This window comes from Callospermophilus lateralis, chromosome 17, assembly GCF_048772815.1.
Source record: "Callospermophilus lateralis isolate mCalLat2 chromosome 17, mCalLat2.hap1, whole genome shotgun sequence".
NCBI classification, from domain to species: domain Eukaryota; kingdom Metazoa; phylum Chordata; class Mammalia; order Rodentia; family Sciuridae; genus Callospermophilus; species Callospermophilus lateralis.
This window is the reverse complement of record NC_135321.1, coordinates 14,070,528-14,093,936: the sequence shown is the minus strand read 5'-3', so window position 1 is coordinate 14,093,936 and position 23,409 is coordinate 14,070,528. Positions and strand designations below refer to the sequence as shown.

The 23,409-nt window shown below is 38.5% G+C and overlaps 1 protein-coding gene across 1 annotated transcript in view; it reads left to right on the top strand.

Annotated features, from left to right (window-relative positions):
- The window catches only part of Cdh20 (cadherin 20), a 213,388-nt gene that overhangs the window by 134,782 nt on the left and 55,197 nt on the right, over positions 1–23,409 (top strand). The window contains exons 2-5 of the mRNA XM_076836731.2: positions 6,746–7,132; positions 15,092–15,386; positions 15,914–16,033; positions 18,493–18,660. Coding sequence (XP_076692846.2) covers positions 6,887–7,132; positions 15,092–15,386; positions 15,914–16,033; positions 18,493–18,660 — 829 coding nt within the window. The 5' untranslated portion in view covers positions 6,746–6,886. The remainder of the gene's footprint in view (positions 1–6,745; positions 7,133–15,091; positions 15,387–15,913; positions 16,034–18,492; positions 18,661–23,409) is intronic.

Below are 23,409 nucleotides of genomic sequence, written 5' to 3'. Positions count from 1 at the left end.
ATATTAAAATGAGAGAGTCAAACATCCCCTGAGTTGAAGCTGAAGATAAATTTTACCTGGCACAGGTGCTGTGCCTGGTCAGCAAGGGTAGAGTCAGTGCAGTGGCTCCCTAAGAGGAGAGGTTTTTCTCTGAGAGAGCAGCTCACATTTTTTATGCCCAGAGCCACTTTGAAGTCTTGGACTCAGAAGGAAAGTTCTTGCCTCTTTAAACAATCAGTCATAGAATAATGATTGTTTTTTCCCTAATTCTACATCCATATTTATCACTCTGGTTCTAACTAGTGGTTCCTCCCAACTTCCTGCCATAACCCAAGCACAAAAGTTTATGTCATGGTTATTTCATCTTTTCTCACCCCCCCCCCCACTCATGTCCGGTCAGTTGGCAAACAATGGTGACTCTACTTCCTCCAGGTTTCAGACATGCACCAATCTCCCCTCCTCTAGACAACCAAATATGTTCCAAGCACTTCATTCCAATATCCAAAGCTCCTAGCCAGTGGTTTTTGCCCTTATTTCCTGTCTCATATCTCATTACCTCTCCTGAATAGACCATATTGTCTAAACAAACTGAATTATTATTCTTCCAGATAGGCCCTTGATGTTCGGTATCTGCACTTTGGGTCTGCAGTTTTTTTCACCTCAATTGGCCCTCCTCTCTTATCTTTCAAGGACTGGTTTGTGAGCTACCTTAAACCTTTTACACCCACACAGAAATCACATCTCTTTCTTCTGACCTGGACTGGCATCTTGTGTTAGGGGTCTGGTGGCCCTTATCACAAATAGATCTGTACTACAATTCGTTATGTGTTAAGCACATGCCGTGGAGTCACTTCTGGGGAAGAATTCTAGTTCATCCTCTTACCAGCTAGGGAGCATTTACTAATTATCCATGGCACAAACACATCACCACCAAACTCAAGGAAATAGGAAGAAAAATGTAAATTGTGTCTCCTGAAGAGGTGACCCTGGCACACCACTGTTGGTCTCTTTGTAAAATGGGAAAATAGAATCTTTTATGAAATTCTTATAAATATTAAAATATAAATTAAATATAAATTACTCAACATAGCCTGGCATAGAATAAACACTCCAGGCCATTTCTTCTGTTGCTATTGGTTGTGCTACGGCTGCTACTACACTACTATCATCATTGATAGTAATGCTGCAACACTTAGCCTATTCCTACTACTGTTTCTATCACTACTGTTCATGGTAATATCTCCCCTGATACTGTAATCTCCTTGAAGGAGAGAAAGGTAACTAATATTTATCTACTATTTTTCAGGACAAAATTAACCATCAAACACTGTGCTAGGTGTTTCATGTTTATTTTCTCACTTAATTCTCACAATCACCCTATGGAATAGAGTCTATAATCATCTATAGTTTGTAAATGACAAACTAATACTGGAGGAGTTTGTTACTTGCTCAAGATTGCACAGAGAGTAAGTGGTATGGCTGAAATGCAAACTCAAGCCATTCTTTGATTAAATGTATTTGATACTAAAAATCTTAATTTTAGATAGCAAACTTATCTGTTCTCCAAATTCTACTTCCTATGGGTGAGTGTCTGTGGTCCAGGAAAGACTACAGAATTGCCCTACCTTCCTGAAGTTTTATACAAAGGCAAAGTAATAAAGAGAAAACACTTAGTAGCAATTATTTGCAACTTCTTATCAAAGAAGAACATTAGCCAAAGGATTACGTTTCAAATACATGCTTTTTTAATGAACAAGCACAAATTTAATGCAATTATAAATGCCTCATAAGATGAGACATTAGTGACCATGTGGGACAATTCTCAAAAATCAAAATTGATCATTCTTGTCTGACTGCAGTCAAAGAAATTGCCCATGGACTGGACTGTACTTTCATAAGCTTGATTAAAAGTGAAAACTAGAGGAATGGTAAAGTAGGTCAAAAACTTTCTGACTCCTTGAGGATTAAAACATTTACTAGATACTAAGTATGTGTGAAAGGATCAGTAAGAATCTATTTGCCAGTCTTGGAGGCTAAGGAAGGAAAGACAGGGTACCCTCAACTGGAAAAAGTGATTATAATGACAATGAAGAGCAGAGAGAAATTAAGCATAAACTTGAGCAGAGGATTTCTAAAGTGGGGATGCCTTTACTCATGACCCAAGCAAGGGAATTTATAGCTAGCAGGTCAACATGCACACAGAAGACACAAAGCAGGTCTCATGATGGAACCAATCGGGTTTTTCAAAGCCAGCTCTTAATTGTATAATTCAAGCTTTCTACTCCTTTTGTGTTTGTTTGTTCTATTCCTCTCATCTGCATATGCACACAAGCACACTTATATCCCTTTCCTTCCATAAAACTAGATATTGCTCCGCAACTTCAATTAAACCACCTTGAACCTTTTCCCCACCACAGGAACCCCACAGTTCCATTTATAAGACAGCACTCCCTCCCATAAATTAGTTTGGTTTTGGGAAAGAAAGGGAGGGCAAAGAGGAGTCAGAACAGGAAAGAAAACTGACAATAGTTCCAGTGAGTACTATGAAAGCTGAATCTCTAGGTTCAGTATTTCCAGTTTTTGAGGAACTTGGAGAACAAAGGAAAGAATTAAGTAGCCAAATTTGAATAAGCAAAACTTGTGACTACCTGTTCCAAGAAATCACCGTAGAAATTAAGTATTCTTCATTTTTTCTTTGTTCATTGTTAAGTAACATCGTAATTCCTCAGTTCTATACATACCATCAGTTAATTAACAATTTCTGAGTGGTGAAGGAATAAAATATGGGTACATTAAATATATATACACTTATTTTAAAACACACCCCATTTCAGAAGTGTTAAGTTGGGAAAAGGGGATGCTGTGAGCCAGGTGAGGCCTGTGATGGGAAATGGAGGTGAGAACACAACTCAAAATACAGGAAATCTAGTAGCTGGGTAACTCTTTTGGCTCTACTGAGATTTGACTGCCTTCACGGATAAGTGGCTTTGGGAAGGCTGATGAGTTGATGGTCACAATGAGGGATGGAGCTTGTCCTTGTCTAATGACTGCCCCCTAGGAAGAAATGGAGATGGATAGGACCACTGTAGTAAATGAAATGACTTCTGGTCAAAGAACAGCTAACCTTTCAACATACAAAATCATATTATACACCTTCCCAAAACAGATCCCTGATGGCAGATCTGGGTCATTGACACAGATATATGTAAACAAAACCAGTAATTTCAAAGTTTGGTTACAGGGGCACTGAAAATATATTTTATGAAATTCCACAATGAAGATATTGTTGTTCATGAGCCACAAATATTATCTATCATTACATGAACTTTCATTCCCATCTAGACTGTGACACCTATATCATTCTCTGGGAGTCTGTAATCTATGTTGAAAGATTTTTGACTCCTAAGTAAAATGAACATGCTCATATTTCTCAAGAAAAATCCTTGATTGTGAGGCAGAATAACGTTGTGACATAGAGTTTTTTGTATTCTGATTTGCTGTTGATGTACCTTATGGTACCCTGACATGTTTCATTGTAATATCTAACATTCCCATAAAGTCTCTTTTTTCTTTTAAGTGTACTTTTGAGGCTCTTTCTATAAGTAAAGGTGATAGCTTAAGAAGTTTAGCTGCCTAAAACCATGACACCACTAATAACATTTCCCTTAGTGAAGGTATTAGGCCATATCAGAACATTAAACACCCCACCTTCACATGAGGAGTAGCTAACAGTTGCTGGCTGCTTCTACAGAGATATCACTAGAGCTTTTCTAGGTAGTACTTCCACTAAACATTGAAAAGCTCAGGAAAACTAGAATAATGAGGAAAGAAATCAGAGGAAGACCATAAAAACCCAGTTCATTTCAAGAAGAAAGCAGTAACCATCTCTCCCCACTACGTTTTAAATATCACAATGAATTTAAGTAACAAAATGAACAATTTACTGAGAGCACACTTTATATGCAACTTTAATTTCTTCCAACTGTGTTCATTACCAAGCTGTTCACTTTCTTTAGGAAGGGTGTGTTTGGGCAGGGGAGGGGGGTCTTTTAAAAGACTCATTTAACACAAAAGTCAATTTCCACTAATGTATTCTTCGTGTGGCATATGTAGTCTTCCTAAACAGATCTATATATACAAATATTCATAGATCAGTATCTTCCTTTATAAGAACAACAATTATCCCCAAAACACATAATCTATTTATATCCATACAAAAAAAAACATGAATATGAGAACCATATCATTTATAATATCTGCAAACTGGTTAATATTTTTGATAGAACTAATTTTTCCCTTCATTTGTATAAAAGCAGCTTGAATGGTGATAAAAATAAGTAATTACTGAATAACTAAATATTTACTTTCTAAAAAGGTGTGCAAGGAGTGTTTTTCATGCATTTCACTCTCAGGAAGCAGAAATAATATCCTTTCTATCAAATGTCTCCATTAAGTTCTTTAACATAGAAAAAGTTAACAGGCAATTCCCCTTCTCCCTCCCATTCCCTCCCACCTCTCTTCCCTATTTAGTGGTAATCCTCTTCTCATGCTCTTCCTCCCTACTCTATTTTGAGTCACCTCCCTTATATCAGAGAAGACATTCGGCATTTGTTTTTTAGGGATTGGCTAACTTCACTTAGCATAATCTGCTCTAATGCCATCCATTTCACTGCAAATGCCATGATCTTGTTATACAAAATACATGTATGACGATGTGAGGGGGAAGAAAAAAAGAGAGAGAAATGTGTTGCAGTAGATTGGGTAGAGAGAGGTGATGGGAGAGGAGGGGAGGTGAGGGGGGGATAGGAAGGGCAGCAGAATAAAATAGACACTAGTATTGCTCTATGTATAAAGGTGGCCATATAACCAATGTGATCCTGCAACCTGTACCCGTGGAAAAATGAGAATGCATACCCCATTTGAATCAAATGTATGATATGTCAAGATCATTGTATTGTCATGAGCAACTAATAAAAGAAAGAAAGAAAGAAAGAAAGAAAGAAAGAAAGAAAGAAAGAAAGAAAGAAAGAAAGAAAGAAAGAGTGAGTTAACAGGTAGCAGTCTTTGTTACTGAATCTGAGAAGTCCAGGGACCATGGGGTCTCACAGGATCACCAAGGGCTCTGCAGGCCTTATGGACCCCAAAGCCACTTTTGTATGTGTTCAGTGAAAGGGAAGAAAATAAGAACTTTGCACTAGTTTGTAGGAGGCCCAAGTGAGCAAGAGAGGAAGATGAAAGCTGAGGCAACTGAACTGCCTACAAAATATTCATCACAAAGTTTCCAATTAATACTTTTTTTTTTCCTTGAGCTCCTCAGATCACACCTACAGGTAAACTCAGGGGGGTTTAATTAGTAAGAATTTATGTCCAGTTTGTAAGAAATGGGGAAACATAAAGGGTACTACTTTACATCTCCCAAAATTCATTCTGTCCATGAAATTTAGCCAGTGGAAACAGAATACGGAACACTTACATACCCACACACAATGCACACTTACATCCAAAGCAAGCTGCTAAAACTGGTCAAAGAAAATAAGTGATATGAGTGCTTAGGCACTCTTACACAGCAATGAAATAACATATTGTACAAAATGAGTATACGATATTTTAAAATAGTATATTTTAAGATATATTTAAATAGTGAATATTAGAAAGCAGAAACCAGTTCTGATGACGACAGGTGGAAGATGAGAAATGAATTAGAATCAATGCATTCATTTTAAGTCTCTTTCAGAAAAGGAAAATTATTTAGTTGCATAGATCTGAAGTCCCCCAAGTATACATATTTGTTCTAATACATGACAGCAGTTCTTCAAATTAACAGTGAAAATATTTAGCTCATGAAAACATTTTGGTTGTTTTGACAGTATGGCTTGAGAGTTATGCCACCTCATTAAACCCAACCAAGTAAGGAAAGAAAAGGTTGATGAAGTCATAGCCCAGGAGTGAGGTCACCAGCTAAACCCAACTTCATAGCAACAAAAGAAGTCTGACTGATGAAAGGCCTCCCCTGGGTAGAAGTAACATCCTTTTGCTTAAATGAGTCTTTCAGGTCAGGAAAGGGAATTTGTTGGATAGACTCTTAGCTCACTCACGGTGGCATGTGACTAATAGCACTTTGAATTCTGTTGGGAAGGATATAATGATTAACTGACCATTCAATGTCCTACAAAGGTCACATTAGCAGCCCCTATCAGTGCTTCAAAGCTGAAGCACTAGAGTGTGAATCTTGAATTCTCATGAGCTCAGAGAATGACTAAAGTCAGAAGTGATCCATGACTGCTTAGAAATGAAGCCTGAGACTCCTAGCATTATCAGTAACAGAGGTAGGCACAAGCTAACAGGGGGAGGGGGGGGTGATTTCACTGTTTTATTAATAAGCCAAGAAAAGCAATTGAAATATAGTTATTAACTAAATTTTGGAAGTGAACACTGTTTTTAAGGGTTCAGAAGACTAGCTGAGTACAAATATTTCAAAGAAAGTACTTTTAATTTTCAAACCCATCAATAATACAGTATACCCTCCAGTTAAGTTGTCCTGAGAAGAAAGCTGTTCACTAGTTTTATTTCCACTGAATCCATATCCAAAGGATTGGGATGTTGTCTTCTTTGTACCAAAATATTATATCTGACTAAAGCATTTCTAGTCGACTCTTTAATTCATTGAGTAGAAAACTGAATATTTACTGACTTTTCTTGAAAGCCTGCAACCAGCCCAGAGGAAAAGAATTTGACATCACCACACTGTGTTTCCTTACTTTGACAGGAAGTTAACTTCAAGCAGACTGACTTGAATCAGGAGCTCATTTGGGAAGCATCCGTATCCAATAAACTTTTTAATTTGGAAAATACTCGAGTACCAGTGGCTCATCGTCCTCTACTTTTCTTTCCAAAATCCTGCAATCCCATGTGGACTTCTGGTAGAATGAGCAATGCAAAGAGCTGGCTTGGACTTGGCATGTCCTTATACTTCTGGGGATTGATGGACCTTACAACCACCGTTCTCTCAGGCAACTCAACACCACAAGGTGAATTAGAAACACTCCTGTCAGACAAGCCACAGTCACATCAGCGAACCAAGAGGAGCTGGGTTTGGAACCAATTTTTCGTTCTGGAAGAGTACACTGGGACTGACCCTTTGTATGTTGGCAAGGTAAGATGCACCTAGCAGAAAGATAAATTATCAGCATATCTGATGTAACAACTGAATATAAATACAAACTGAGTATAAATGCTCACCTAAGCCTGTGCCTGAGGCCCAACTAGTGGCATGTTACTTGACCCCTAGCATGTCAAGTATAAAATATAGCTTTTGCTCTGTCAGACACCAGATAAAAAGGAAAGATTTTTCTCCTTGTCCATCCCTATGTTCAAAGTGACAGAAACTAAAATGGGGGTTTTAGAGGATATGCCTTAGACCCTTCCAAGAGCCAGTCCCAACAGGGTAACTGCAGCCCCTTGGGAATGACAGGATGGGAAGAGAGAAAGGGAAACATGAAGGGGAAAGCAGAGGTTTTATGCTTTGTTTTTTTGTTTAGTTTTTGGGTTTTTTTTTTTTCAAAGCATGTCCACAGGTATAGCCTAAGGCCCAAATTCAATGGGGAAAAAAAAAAGAATAAAAGATTTTTCATTCTTCATTTCAGGATATCCTAGCATGTGCTTTAGGACAGATGGAGACAATCAATGAATATATTTATAAACTTTATGCTTGAATTCCCTTGATTTATCTATCATCATTTCATTTTTAATCCTGGCTCTCTACTGTGTTTACTTTATTTGGATGTTAATCAGAGACCATTTTGTGAAAGCAACCAAGTGAGAGAGAATGGGAGACAAGGAATTAATTAGAAAATAAATAATTCATTCAAATAGTAACTTTAAAACACTTGTTTATCCCCAAAGCTAAAAGCATGAGTTTCAGACTCAAACACCTGTGGTTCAAAACCTGGGTTCACTAGGTACTTTCAGAAAGACTTTGGAGGTCACCAAGCCCTGTCAGCCCTGCCTCCTCAGCTGTCCAATGAGGAGAACAAAAGAATTGAAGAGTTGCTACTTCTCAGGAGTTGTCTGCCTGAGATCTTCTCCACTCCCACTCACTCCTTAACCCCGTTACCTGGCTCTGTCCCTACCTCTGCACTGTTTTCACCACTCGGCAGGACCTACCTACTGCCCAATCCAATGACTTCGTTTTATGGAACCTCTTACTGACAGCTTTAAAGATCCTCACCCATCCTGCCTTCCCATTTCTTTCTCCTTTATCAATATCATGACCATCACAATCCTGGTTTTCCTCCTTTATTCACAGCCTCATTTACTGGTCCTCTCCTTCGGTCTCAGTCATTGCTGGGTTTGTCTGATTCACCTAGGTGCTTCCCCAATCACACTCCTTCCCTGGTGGATGAGCCACTCCTGTGATTTTAAACACCCTCTCTATGTGAATAAGTGTAAAATCTCCATCTGACTAAAACTACCCATCATACTCCTGCTACATAAGTGATATCACCATGTTTATGACTCACAGGTCTTTAAAAGATATCATGTCCAATGAGGAACGCTAGTTTCTCCTTTCAAACCTAGTCTGCTCCAGTCTTCCCTATCTCAACATTACCATCACCCTATTTAAAAAAACAAAAACCTAGTGGTCACTCTTCCCTTTCCTTAAATGCCACATTCTCTCCATCTGCAATTCTGTTAGTCCTATGCCAGAATAATTCCAAAATCCTTCCTCTCTCTCATCTCTACTTCCATAATTACCTCTCACCTGGCAAATACTTACCTGTTAGTCTCCTTGTGTGCACCTGCACTTCCTTCCAACATATTCTCCATAGTGATTTTTTTTGCAAGTGTATTAGATTACATCAGTCTTTAAATCTCTTTGATGTTTTCCCATTGGAAGGGAAGGAGGCCCTTCTAAAGCTCCCCACAGTTTACTGACCTGGCCTGTCTCTGGCATCCAGCCATGACCTATGCTACTCTTGCTCTTGTTCTGTTCCAGAGACATGATGTTCTGGCAGTTCCTACAACGTGTCAAGTGTTTCCTGTTGTTACTCCATAATTAAATGTTCTTCTCTGATTTCTCCCATGATTGGCTCCTCTTTCTCCTTTTCCTTGGCCTTTCTCAGGGGGAGTCCCTCATTTACTCTCTCATCATCATTTGTTTCACAGCTTTAATCACAACCCACAATATTTATTTTTCATTTACATGTTCATTGTCTGGAGTCCCTGACTAGACCAGAAGATGAATACGATACGGATATTGCTCCCATTTTATCTCCAAGGTCTAATGTGGCATCTGTCACATACAAGATGCTCAAAAAAATATTTAATGAGGATAAATAAGTGAGCACCTTGTATCTTGGTAAAGATTAGAAAAACTAATGTATATAAAATGCTTAGCACAGTACCTGGTCCAGAGTAAAATTTTAATCGTCATGACCTTGTGGAAATAAGTAGCAGCAGCAGCAGTGTAGGGAGTTCATTACGGGAACTTAGCAGCTTCCTAATGCATACCTAATGCAGCTGCAAACCCCATGGCCTCAAAACCTGAGTGTCTTTCACTTCTCTTTTCTTATCTTTTTATCATTCATGTACGATTAGTCACTGTATCTGTCGACAGTCTCTCTGAGAGTTACCTCCTCCTCTCCTAGCTGTCATTACTGTTATCCTCCATTCTTTGTGATTAGATTAACTGAGCAGACACTGCCTGTCTCCCTGTATGAAGTTCCTTACACCCTTCTTTCAGGGCCCAGGACATTTTACCTCCTCAAAGCATCTTCTCCAGCACGTTGCTCCTCTGATTAAGAAAGTATTGCAACTCTTGAATGTTTAGCCAAGCTCCTGGCACAGGTTCAAAGATTCCTCCTCCCTTATCCAACCCCCTCCCACAATTTCTCAAATTAGGAACTCATTCCACCCAAGCCAGATTCCTTACAGGCACACCCAATCCATCAGTACTCACCCCAGATGTGTGCCCATGTGACTGTCCTGCCAAGGATATGCTATCACCTCTTCTCTTAAGTCACATTCAGATTCCTTAGGGTCTCAGCTTAAAAGCCACTTCTGTCATGAACACATCTTCCAAGTACTCAGAATTCCAAAGCCTTCTACTCTTTGATATTTTTAAGACACATCTTCCATGGCTATTGCTAAAATAAATTAAAGAAAAGAATACATTTGGATCAAGTAATTGCTTTGTAGGTCTATACAATTTAGGACTCTCTTCCCTCCTTCAAAGCATAGAAACTGATATTTGCTCCCCAATCTTGTCTACCCCTCCCAGACCTACCATAGCAGGAAGACAAGGGTAGCTAAGATTTTACTGGACTACCACAAACAGTACCAGAGTACTGTCTCAGTCACATTCACCTGAAGCAGGTCATTTAATCATTATAACAATATTGTGAGATAAGTAGAGATAAGTATAATTAACCTAGGGAACTAGGCTTGGCAAGGTCACATTCTTGCCCAAAGTTATACTGAAGTAGGAGGACTGAGTGCTCATCCTGTCCTGACTTCCTCCACCCGAACACAGGACAGCCACACGCCTCAGCAGTCATCTGGTCCAGTCAGCACACCAGTAACAGGGGAAGGTTTTACCCTGCCCTGGGCATATTACCTCCACATGAAGAGAGTTATACATCCCCTTTCACTTTCTTTTGAAAGAAAATTCACCCACCTTTCATTCTCTTTATCCTGGGGGCATTCACCTTGTCACCTTGAGCTCCAAAAGATGTCTGTTTAGAGAACCTGCCAGAGTATTTGCCTACTTCAGGAAGGAGCATGGCAACAATTATCAACTATAATTGGCGTGGCCTTATAAAATCCACACTGGGCTTTCTAGGAACCGGCAGCATGAGTTAAGGCTAGATTACACTGACGTAGGCAAAAAGAAGATACGGAGAGCCTGTGCTTTTACAGGAATCTGAGTCCAAGTCATGCTGAGGTTAACAACTACATGGACACTAACCACACTGTAGCACTTACTAAATTTTCAGAGCATCAGAAAACATTCTGAAAACAAACTCTTATTTGTTTTCTTTACATATATTTTTACTTTTTTTTGGTGCAGTAGTGTACTAGAGATTGAACCCTGGGTCCAGGGTTGTTCTGCCACAGAACTATGTCTCCAGTCGTTTGTTTATTTTGAGGCAGTATCTGCTAACTTGCCCAAGTTACAATCTCCCTGCCTCCAAAGTTGCTGGCATGTGCCAGAGCACGGCTTATCACCCTGGCTTATCACCCTAGTTTTCAAAATCCTAAATCAATGGAGATTTTTGAGAATCTGCATGTACTTTCCATCACTTGCTACTCCTTTCGATGAAGATCTTAAAAACTAAAGAATTGGGGCTGGTGTTGTAGCTCAGTGGTAGAGCACTTGCCTATGTGTAGAGAACTTGCCACTGGATTCGTTTCTCAGCACCACATATTTATAAATTAATAAATAAAATAAAGGTTCAGTGACAATTTAAAAATAAAATTTAAAAATCTAAATAATTATTAGGATAAATAAGATACTATCTTATTCTGTCTAGATTTTTTTTTTTTTTTTTGGCGGGTGGGGAAGGTTGCCCAAGACATACATAACTCTGTGCTTCCACCTCCACTGTGCAAGAAGACCCTTGCTTCCTCTGAATAGTATTCAATGTTAGTTAGATTAAATAGGGATAAATATAAAACTCATTTTCATTACACTGCCAATTTGTTGAGTGACTTCAAGAAAAGCTATTAATGTTCCTCTTTGCATTTTTGCAACCAAATATATATTCTCTGGCTGTTAAACACCAATACTCCGTATATTTACTGTGTTGATTTTAAGCTCGTTAGTGTCTCACCCTGGTAATCACCTTTTCATACTCCACTGTGTGATCTGTGATGGGACTCTGCAAGCCACAATCTCTTTTTCCAATTGGCTCCCCATAGGTTCTACCCTTAGAATGTACCAGAGGGAGGATGAGAGGCTGGAAATGCAAGAAGGGACTGGCTCCTTTACTTCCCAGCAGTGGGTTCTAGTTTGGAGACTTCTTCGCTCTCAGCCCCATTACACCCACTCAGCAATACCCGACACAGGTCTGCAGGACTTGGAGAGGGGTGAACTCCTCTAAGTCCTGAGGTTCCAGATCAGGAGCAACTCTCTCTACTCAGAAGCCTGGCCCGGCCTCCAAGGTGCCTCCTCCAAAGGTGGGAGCTCCAACTCCTGCTCCTCTTTGCTCTGCCACAGGGGCCTTGGTTATTTCCTAGAATTACTGTCATTCTGATCCTCAGTGTTCCCCTCTTGCCTTTCCAGTCCTCCAAAATCAATGTTCTCTATTAAAATAACAGTAGGTTTTGTTCTCTGACAAAACCCTGAACTAATACTATTCCTCAGAAATCAGTTCTGCATAAGGTCTGTACCTACCCCTTCATAAGCTAATGCTCTTCCTGGCCAAGAGAAGCCTCTTCTGCTTCTCTGTGGGAATCTTTCCTCTCTTCATCCTTCCCTCCCTTCTCTTGCAAACATGCAAACACACACTCAGAAGCCACCGGAAAGATGATAGCTCTTTTAAAACAAAGGCAACATGGCTCTACAAAAAGCCTTAGCCCCAACCCAACACCATGCTTTCAATAAAATTTTATTGAGCATGTACCACATGTCAGGGCCGACACCAAGATGAAGGTCACATAGCCCTACTGTCAAGGAATTCACAGTCAAGAAGAGTACTTGGAATTCCTTTCCCAATACAGAAGAAAGCAAAGACAACAGAGCTGAGATTCAGCCCAGATTACACTGGACATGAAGCAACCTAATCAACCCCAGGAACCAAAACTCTGTCCTCAGGAGCAGTGACCTGAGCTTCTGGTGTTTGTTAGGCACTCTTCAAGGGCACAGCACCCATCCTCAGCCTAAGTGTTCCTAGCCTTCTAATGTTCTCAGGCCAAAACATTTTAGATGATAAAAGATCACCTCAAACAGTCCAGAGTTCATACTTTATATCAACTTCTATCCCTGGAATTACTGTCAACTTCTATCCCTGGAATTACCCCAACCTGAATAATATATCATGATATATCATGCCCTAAATTAGCTTATTTCATTTTACATCCTATGATATATGCCTTTAAAATTCTCTCTCTCTCTCTCTCTCTCTCACACACACACACACACAGAGTAAACAAACACATACACATATTTTTTTTCTTTTTTAATTTAAGACACATCCCAATATCTTTGTCCTTTTCCTAATTCCATTCCTCTACCAGAGAACACAGTTCCATATGGAATAGATTTTCATTTCTTTGTACACAGGTCCAAATGAAATATCTTTCTATCCTACACACTAAGAATTGGGTGCTTCTGCTTTTTTTTATCTGCATAGAGAAAATTTGAGTTGTTAAAAAGAAATAAAAATAAGTTCTCACCTTTCTTCATTCTGTGTAATTACTGTACATGGAATGAAAAAAGGTGAGAACTTCATATTGTACATAGAATGCTTTTAGAGAAAAAAAAAACACAGTTATTTTTCTGGTCAGTTTTATTCTTACTTCCCTTTTCTAGATAAGACATAGCTGAGTTCCTTTAGGCAGCAAAATTACTGCCTGCAGGACTTGGCCAGAAGTCAGTTTGCAATCAGCCAGTCACAGCTTCCAAAGCCATCCCTGTCTGGGGATGTTGTGAATACATTCCAGGTGTCTTCTTGGTTCCCTGCTTGTTAGTCCTTAGAGAAACAGCCCCACCAGTGCTTCAGGCAGCCATCAGGCTACCATAACTAAAAAGCCTGCAGGCTGCTTCTGCCTTCTTGGCTATACTCCTGGAGGCCTGATGCAATCAGGGAAGAGTGAGTATGTTAATGCCCTTTTCTCTGTGCAGGTATATCATCATTGTAACTGGCCCCATTTGTAGTGTTGCTATTATGGGAAAGTCACTGTGCTTACATACATTAATCTCTAATGATCCCAGTGACCCTCCAAAGTAAGTATTACTACTGTTCTCCGTTTATAATGTGAAGAATTAAGGGTTACAGACAGTAAATAATTTGTCAAGGGCATTCAGATTACAACTGACACAGACAGTGTTCAGGTCAGATATATTTGGCTCTCTGCCCTAAGCTTACACTGGCTGTCTGTTTTATAAATTAATCTCATAAACTCCATCACTGAACTATGCACTGTTAGCAGTGCAGGCAAAACCAGAGTTTAGTGATGTTGGTTAAATTTAACTAATTTTTGTTGTCCCCTTTATAAAAAGACCATTACCAAAAAGAAGCACAAAATTCTAGGCTTCTTGTCACTCATACTCATTACCTACAATTATGAATGCAGAAATGTGTTTCTAAGCCAGAGATATAAATAGACTCCTCTACAGTATTATTATAAAAATATCTGAGAGGAATATAGTTGGTGGGAAGATAAAGGCATGTCCCTAACTCAAAGACACACACACACACACACACACACACACACACACACAGAGATTTAAGTGATTCAGTTATGAATCCAAGGACAAGTCCCATCAAAAGGAGAGATACACTGATATAAAAAAAAATACTCACCAGCAGGTAAATTCCATTTGTCATGTGAAATACATGGGCAAGCACAGTTCTACTAAACAAATCCACCAAATTGGAGTCACAGAAATAAAGAATTGCAAGAATTCCTGGAAATTATTTAATATTTCCATATAGTAGACTTAGCCTCTTAATGAATCATTTCATCAATTTTTCAGCAAACATTAAAATTTTTGATATTCCAAAAATTAATTGATAGCAATTTTTCAAAAATTTTTAATATATTTAGGCTCTCCACCCCCTCCTCCTTCATTTTTTTCTTCTTCAATGGAGAAGTAAAGATTCCTCCCTACTAGACTTCTTTATTCACACATCAAAAGTCTACACTTTTCAAGATGTTTTCTATCTGTATTCCTCAAGAAGATTACTTTTAAAATAGTACGCTCAGGATTCTGAATATGTTGCAGAAAAAATATTAACCAACCTCTATTTGCTCTTTGATACAATCATGTTCAGAGCTTATTAGTTCTTTGTAGACAGACTTTTTAAACATTGAAGTGAAAAAAAAATCCCTGGGTGAAGGGTGGTTCTAAGTCCATATCCAATGAGATCTTGGTGCTTTTCTCCCCCAGCTTCATTCAGATATGGACAGAGGAGATGGATCCATCAAATATATCCTTTCTGGAGAAGGCGCAGGCATCGTGTTTACCATTGACGACACCACTGGTGACATCCATGCAATTCAGAGGCTTGATCGAGAGGAAAGAGCCCAGTACACTTTAAGGGCTCAAGCACTGGACAGGCGGACAGGCCGACCAATGGAGCCAGAGTCAGAGTTTATCATCAAAATACAAGACATCAACGACAATGAGCCCAAGTTCCTAGACGGACCTTACGTTGCCACTGTGCCAGAAATGTCACCAGTGGGTAAGGTGGTGATTCACTAACTGTCACAAACAGCAAATGCATTATGGGGGCAGGTGGTGGGGATGCAGAAAAGGAGACAATGCACAAGGCAGCTCACAAATTACAAAACTGAACCCCAAATGACAACTAAGTCCCTTGGCAGAGAGCAAGCTACTTAGGCATATAAGCAGTCGCAGTAAATAATAAGAATGAATTGTTTTCCAGCTCTGATTCTTTAAAAACAAAAGAATAGATTGGCATGTACATACATGCGTGTGTGTGTATGTGAGTGTGTGTGTGTATTTGATTAATAAGGGGGAAGCATTTTGCTATTATCAAAAAACAATGAAGACCCAAAGACTGACTGGTTACTAAGAATTTAAACATGATAATTATTATTTTGTAAAACAAATACAAGGTAGGAGTTAAGGAAGCCTGACCTGGAAAGGGGACTCTGCCAATAAAGCAAACATGATATCGACAAATGCTCTAAGACTGACCACTCAGGATTGCATCAAGTCTTCAGCAGATTTCCTTCTTTTCCTCAGGCACTTCTGTTATCCAGGTGACAGCCACAGATGCTGATGACCCGACCTATGGCAACAGTGCCCGGGTGGTGTACAGCATTCTCCAGGGTCAGCCATATTTTTCCGTGGACTCCAAAACAGGTATCTGATTCAAGAGTCAATTCAGAGGTGTTTGCTTTATTTCACAATCCTTTGCAACCACTACTTGGGACAGACCCAACTCTCTTTTTCAACAACTCTCCAGGGAGTGTGTTAACCAGATAAGATTTGTCATAAGCTTTAGGATTAAGAAAGCAAACTAGCATTGCCCTGTGGGTGAGAGCAGCACGATGCAACACAGTGTGCAGGGTGACGAGAAAGGCAAAGTATCTTACTAGCCTCTATAAAGTTCATGGATATATTTATTCCCAGGGACTAAAGTCCGTTATAACTTTAATAAGATCCAAGAGGACACACACAATCACCTGCACTCACTCTAGAACTAGAATCATAGACTCTGAAACCAGAAAGAGTCATTGGGGAATGGTCCAGTCCATTACCATCTACTTAACAGATAAGGAAACTGTGAAATCAAGAACCACATTCATCTGGTTATGGATATGTCCCTTGACATGTGATCTGATATTCTTTCCACTAAACCACCCTGTACTAAAGAGAGCACAAGGCCAGAATTAGTGGCTTCTGGGTCAGACAGGTTTTGATGATGAAGGAAAGGGCACATAGGATGTGGCCCTAAAGAAAGACAGATTCTGATAGGCAAGTTCTAGTAGGGAAATAAGCAGAGATAAGTGAATGAGTAAGGAGCAATATGGCAGGAAAGGACACATGTGTTGGACAAACCAACAGGATTGCCTTAAATATATTTGAGTTGGGTAGGGTAATTGTTATATCATTATTTGCTTACCCTATGCCAGGTCTTCTCTCTTTTAAAATACTTTCATAAACATTACTATACTTGAGTCTCCCAAAAATCTTGTGAACTAGTGAAATACATAGGAAGTATTTTACTCCCATTTTACATAGGGCAAAACAGAGACCTAAGAGAAGGAAATGAGTAAAGAAACTTAAGAGTAACAGAGGTAAAGTCAATGCTGAATTCTCAAAGTCATCTCTTTTATTTGAAAGAAAAAATATTTCTATTATTAGCAACCTGATAGAATTTTTTGGCCCAGAAGTCCTAAAAGTAGCCAGGCATTCAGAAAACTGTATCATAAAAGCAGAAAACAAAGGAGCCTAAATCAGTAGAAGGAAAGAAAAAGACCACAGTTAGGGACTTCTGTAAAACAGTTAACTTCAATAATTCTGCTAACAGGGAGAGAGAGAATGAAGGGGTGCCCACAGGGAGGAAAAATACAGGCAGGAGGAGGGTAATGTTTCCTTTATATCCGAAGAAGAATCTTATATTATTTTGACAGCACCCAGGGGGCATAGTGTTAAGGTCAAAAATACATAAAAAGATAGTTACTGCTGTGCCCATGAGGCATTTAAAATATATATATATATTTAATATATATATTTAAAATGTTGTTCTTACTAAATGAAATAAATACATTACAGGAGTAAATTGGGGACAGGTGTTTTCCCAATCCCCTCCCTTTTCACAGAAGAGATCTATTTAGCCAAGGGTCATGTCATAAACCTGCAGCAAATATGCCCTTACTCTTTGCCTCCAATGCATAGAAATCAACTTTTCCAAGTTGAAAGGTTAAAAAGGAGATACAACAGTACTGTACATCCTGGTCAGGATCAAAACACATTTCAGTGGATTTCGTCTAGACCCCTCTTCTTAAATGAAACCTTATCATCACACTGCTATGCTGCTACTTACTATCTGGGGAACTTCATTTTCATACAAGATAAAAATAAACAACTTGCAGAGCATCTTTTATGTCCAAGCTCACAGAATTCAGTGAAGCACAGAGGTAAGAAAAAAATAACAAAACAGAATAAATATATAACAAAAGGAAAATCAAATGAGAATTCCAATACTACTTACAGGTAGTGGGGAGGCAGGAAAAGGCAGAACAGGAGCAACTTATCTAAAAAGAGTTATTCACATTACAAGGGCTCTAGGGGTTGAAGAGAGAAACAGCTGAATGAGAATTATCTAAAATCACAGATGTGTAGACATATGAGGCTTTGTTTTCTGAACTCAAAGCCCCAGTTTTCTTTGGTGAGACTGAGCAGTCTGAAATCTCCTTGAACTGCAATTCCCCTAGTCGTAAGAGGACCATTGCTGCCATCTCCCGTTCTCTTTTGGTAATGTCACCACCAGCTCTGTTCTTCCTGCTGAAACAGTACATTTGTTGCAGAGAAACTTACTTTTTTTTTTTTTTTAATTAATTTTTATTGTTGGTTGTTCAAAACATTACATAGTTCTTGATATATCATATTTCACACTTTGATTCAAGTGGGATATGAACTCCCATTGCAGAGAAACTTTTTTGAAGCTGGAATTTTTACCTTGAGTTTAATAAAACAGGTGACATACATCTCAACTCTGGGCATTTACCATGCACAAGGGAGAAATCTAAAAGTGAATCTTTTAAAAACTGCACTTATGGTTTTGTTTTTAAAACAAAGTCATTTCTATCCTGCAGGTGTAATTAGGACAGCGCTCATGAACATGGACAGAGAAGCCAAAGAGTACTATGAAGTGATTATACAAGCCAAGGACATGGGAGGGCAGCTCGGGGGATTAGCTGGGACCACAACAGTCAACATCACCCTCTCGGATGTCAATGATAACCCACCCCGCTTCCCCCAGAGTGAGTACCTAACCAACCAGAACCCAGATCTCAAGCCATAGGGATGCATATTTTACAGAAATGCAGGAGAAAGGACAGCATGTTAAATACAATCATTCTTGGATTTCTCCCCTATAGTCATTGTACAATTCTTTTTTTTTCTTTTTAGTTATACATGACAGTAGAATCTATTTTGATATATTTATACAAGCATGGACTATATCTTATTCTAATTAGGATCCCAGTCTTGTAGATGTACACAACAGTGAGATTCACTGGGGTGTAATCACATATGTAATAGAAAAGTTGTGTCAGATTCATTCCACTGTCTTTCCTATTCCTAGCCCCCCTTTTTCCTTCCCTTCATTCCCCTTTGTCTAATCCAATGAACTTCTGTTCTTCCCCCACCCCTTATTGTGGGTTAACATACACATATCAAAGAGAAAATCAGATCTTTGGTTTGGGGGATTGACTTATTTCACTCAGAATGATAGTTTCCAGATCCATCCATTAACCAAAGAATCTCATAAAGTCATTATTCTTTTTTTAAATATTTATTTATTTTATTTATATATGATAGTGGAATGCATTATATTACATATATATATATATATATATATATATATATATATATATATATATATAGTTGTATACAAAGTATATTCACACCAATTCATGTCTTTATACATATACTTTGGATAATAATGATCATCACATTCCACCATCATTTATAACCCCATGTTCCCTCCCTTCCCTTCCCACCCCTCTGCCCTATCTAGAGTTCATCTATTCTTCCCATGTTCCCTCTCCCTATCCCACTATGAATCAGCCTCTTTATATCAGAGAAAACATTCAGCGTTTGGTTTTTTGGAATATCTTATCTTTTTGGAATATCTTATCTTCTCTAACTCCTTTATGGCTGAGTAAAGAATACCACAATTTCTTTATCCATTCATCTGATGATGGGTATCTAGGTTGGTTCCATAGCTTAGCTATTGTGAATTTTGCTGCTATATACATTGATGTGGCTATATCACTGAAGTATGCTGATTTTAACTCCTTTAGATATGTACTGAGGAGTATATAACTGGGTCAAATGGTGGTTCCATTCCTGGTATTTTGAGGACTCCCCATACTGCTTTCCAGAATGGTTGCACTAATTTGCAGTCCCACAACAACGTAGGAGTGTACCCTTTTCCCCACATCCTTACCAACATTTTCTGTTACTTGTATTCTTACTAATTGCCATTCTGGTTGGAGTAAGATGAGTTCTCGGTGTAGTTCCATTGTGCAATGCTTACACAACCAGTTTCCTTTTGGGCTTCAGCTTTCCATAGCACTAAAATCACTGTTCCTCAAACTTTTCATTATTTCCTCCCTATGGAACCTTTTTATACTTTTTTTTTTCCCAACTGAGGCTATTAAGTTGATGGGTCCTTCACCAAAGAACAACAAAGTGTCATGAAACAGTTTGTGACATGCATATGAGTTGGTTTTTGTTCATAAGAAACTAAGGTGAATAAAGACTTCATAGAAGGATAAGAATTCAACAGAGAACTGAATAATACAAAGGTCTTTAATAGGCAGGAAGGAACATATTCCAGAATTAGGAAGTCACTCACTCATTCAAGAAATATTGTTCCAGATACCATTCTAGATGAGGGATATGGAGGTGTACAAAAGAAACAAAATCTCTACTCTCCTAGAGCTCATTTGAGTAAAATCCTGCATGTAAGAAACACATAGATATGTGTATGTGTTTTTTATATATGCCTGAAAATTTTGCTTATGTCATTTTATGCTCAAAACCTCCTAAAACAAAGACCTGATCTTTCAAATGTGTTGGAATTTAAATGAAACCCCACAGAATAATTTTTGAGTAAAAGACATAAAGGAAGGATAATTTGATATCCATGTACAAGATGGACTGGCAAAATCAGAGACTAGAAGTGGAGGAGGGTCATACATTGCTGGTGGAACTGCAAATTGGTACAACCACTCCAGAAAGCAGTATGGAGATTCCTCAGAAAACTTGCAATGAAACCACTATTTAACCTAGCTATCCCACTCCTAGTTTTATAGCCAAAGGACTTAAAATCAGCATACTATAGTGATGTAGCCATATCAATGTTTATGGTGGCTCAATTCACAATAGTAAACTATGAAACCAACCTAGGTTGTCCTTCAACAGATTAATGGATAAAGAAAACATGGTATGTATATATACAATGGACTATTACTCGACCTTAAAGAAGAATGAAATTATGGCATTCGCCGGTAAATGGATGGAACTGGAGAATATTATTCAAAGTGAAATAAGCCAATCCCAAAGAACCAAAGGCTGGATGATTTCCCTGATATGCATATGCTAACTCACAATAAGGGAGATGGGAATAGAGGTATTTTGGATTAGACAGAAGGGAGTGAAGGGAGGAAAGGGGGTAGGAATGACATAGAATGAATTGGACGTTATTACCCTGTGTGCATATGTGATTATACAACCAGTATAACTCTACATCATGTAGAACCAGAATGAGAAGTAATACTCCATTTATATATGACATGTCAAAATGCATTCTACTATCATGTATCTCTAATTAGAACAAATTAAAAAAAAAGAAGTGGAGGAGTATGTTACGAGGCTTTCAGAGGGTACAGAGTTGAGCTCATAGGACAGACTATGGAACTAGCAGGAGGCGTGGAGTGGAACAAATATGAAAACACAAACTTCTGCCTTTTGATTTCTTAGCTAAGGGATATGAGGCAGAGGGTGGAGTCAAAGATGAAAACAATGGTTAAAGTCTGACAGAAGGATTGTACTGTTGATAGAAATAGAGGATATAAAATGGATCTACCAGCAGTGAAGGAGAGAGACAGATTCAGATTTTGAATATGAAGTGACAGCAGAACAATCAGGCTGAGTATCCTTAAGAAAGGTGGAAATATAAAGCGATGACAGTGGATGAAGCCAGGAATGGAGACATGCGTTTGAAAAGTGAATGCCTGAAGGGAGTAAACTGGGGAAGTAAGAGCAGCAGATGCAATTCAGGTGAAAGTCTTAGCCAGGAAATTTTAGTTAAAGAATTAAATAAATAAATAAATTGAAAACAGAAAGAGTCAAGTCTGACTATCAGCTGAATAGCTGCACTGTGAATCAGCCAAACAAGTGAACCTTCAATTTTTGCTATGTAAATTCAGGAAGAGAGCTGAAATATTTACATCCAACTGGAATACACAAAGTTCCCATGAGCATTCATGAAAGAAAAACGCAGGATACTAGACAAGCATTTCATATATGGTACAAGTAAGCAGGCTACTAAGTTGGCTGGGCCTGCAGTACAAAACACAGATCATCATGGAACAGACTGTGGGATATCATATGGGGTGGCTTTTTGTTATTTTGCTGATGCTGAGTATTCAGTCTTTATAGCTCACACATTGTACACTGTAGATTCTTGAGAATCCTTGAACTATTTAACTTCTTAAATTTGAAATTAAACAGGTATCTCTGATAGAAGTACAAAGGACAGAAGAACCAAGTTATTACACATAACACAGCTCAAATGCATATGGATTTGGACATTTTGAGGAATATAATATTAAACGTGGCAGTTTCACAACAGCATAACATAATACAATGTCTACAGGTTTTTTTTTGTTGGTTTGGGGTTTTTTTTGTAAAAATTGATCTTATTTTTTTAAATACACAACAGTTGAATGCATTATAATCCTTATTACACATATAGAGCACAATTTTTCATATCTTTATATATAAAGTATGTTTACACCAATTCATGTCTTTATACGTGTACTTTTTTGCATTATAATTCTTACTACACATATATATCACAATTTTTCATATCTCTGGTTGTATATAAAGTATACATGAATATACATGTATATTCATGTCTTCATACATGTACTTTGGATAATGAAGTCCATCACATTTCACCATCCTTGCTAATCCCCTGCCCCCTTCCTTTCCCTCCCACCCTTCTGCCCTATCTAGAGTTCATCTATTCCTCCCATGCTCCCCCTCCCTACCCCACTATGAGTCAGCCTCCTTATATCAGAGAAAACATTCGGCATTTGTTTTTTGGGGATTGGCTAACTTCACTTAGCACAATGCCTAGAGTTTTAGTCTAGCCCCTTATTTTGGCTCAAGGTCTCAGAAGTTAGTCCATTGTTAGCCAACTCCATAGCTCTGGGCCCAAGATGAAGAACATCATGTCATAAGGGCATAGTTAAGGAAAGCAGCTCAGCAAATGGCAACCAGGAAGCAGAGGTAGAGCTCCTCTTATCAGGGATAAAATATAAACCCCAAAATCACACCCCTGTGACCTACCTCCTGCAGCCAAACCTTACCTGCCCAGTTACCACCTAGTTAATCCATAAAAGTGGATTAACCCACTGATTATAACTCTCACAATACAACCATTTCACCCTTGAATATTCCTGCACTGTCTCACACATGGGCTTTTGAATATTCAGTCTTTATAGCTCAGAATGACTCTCTGCACACATTGTACACTGTAGATTCTTGAGAATCCTTGAACTACTTAAAAGTGGATTAACCCACTGATTATAACTCTCACAATACAACCATTTCACCCCTGAATATTCCTGCACTGTCTCACACACAGGTAGTATATAAAGTATGTTGACATATCTAAACCATAACAAATTCCTGTATTAGATTATTCATCTCTGTGACCAAAAGACCTGACAAGAACACCTCTCAAACCAAAATCTTAATGCCATTCTAAAGCA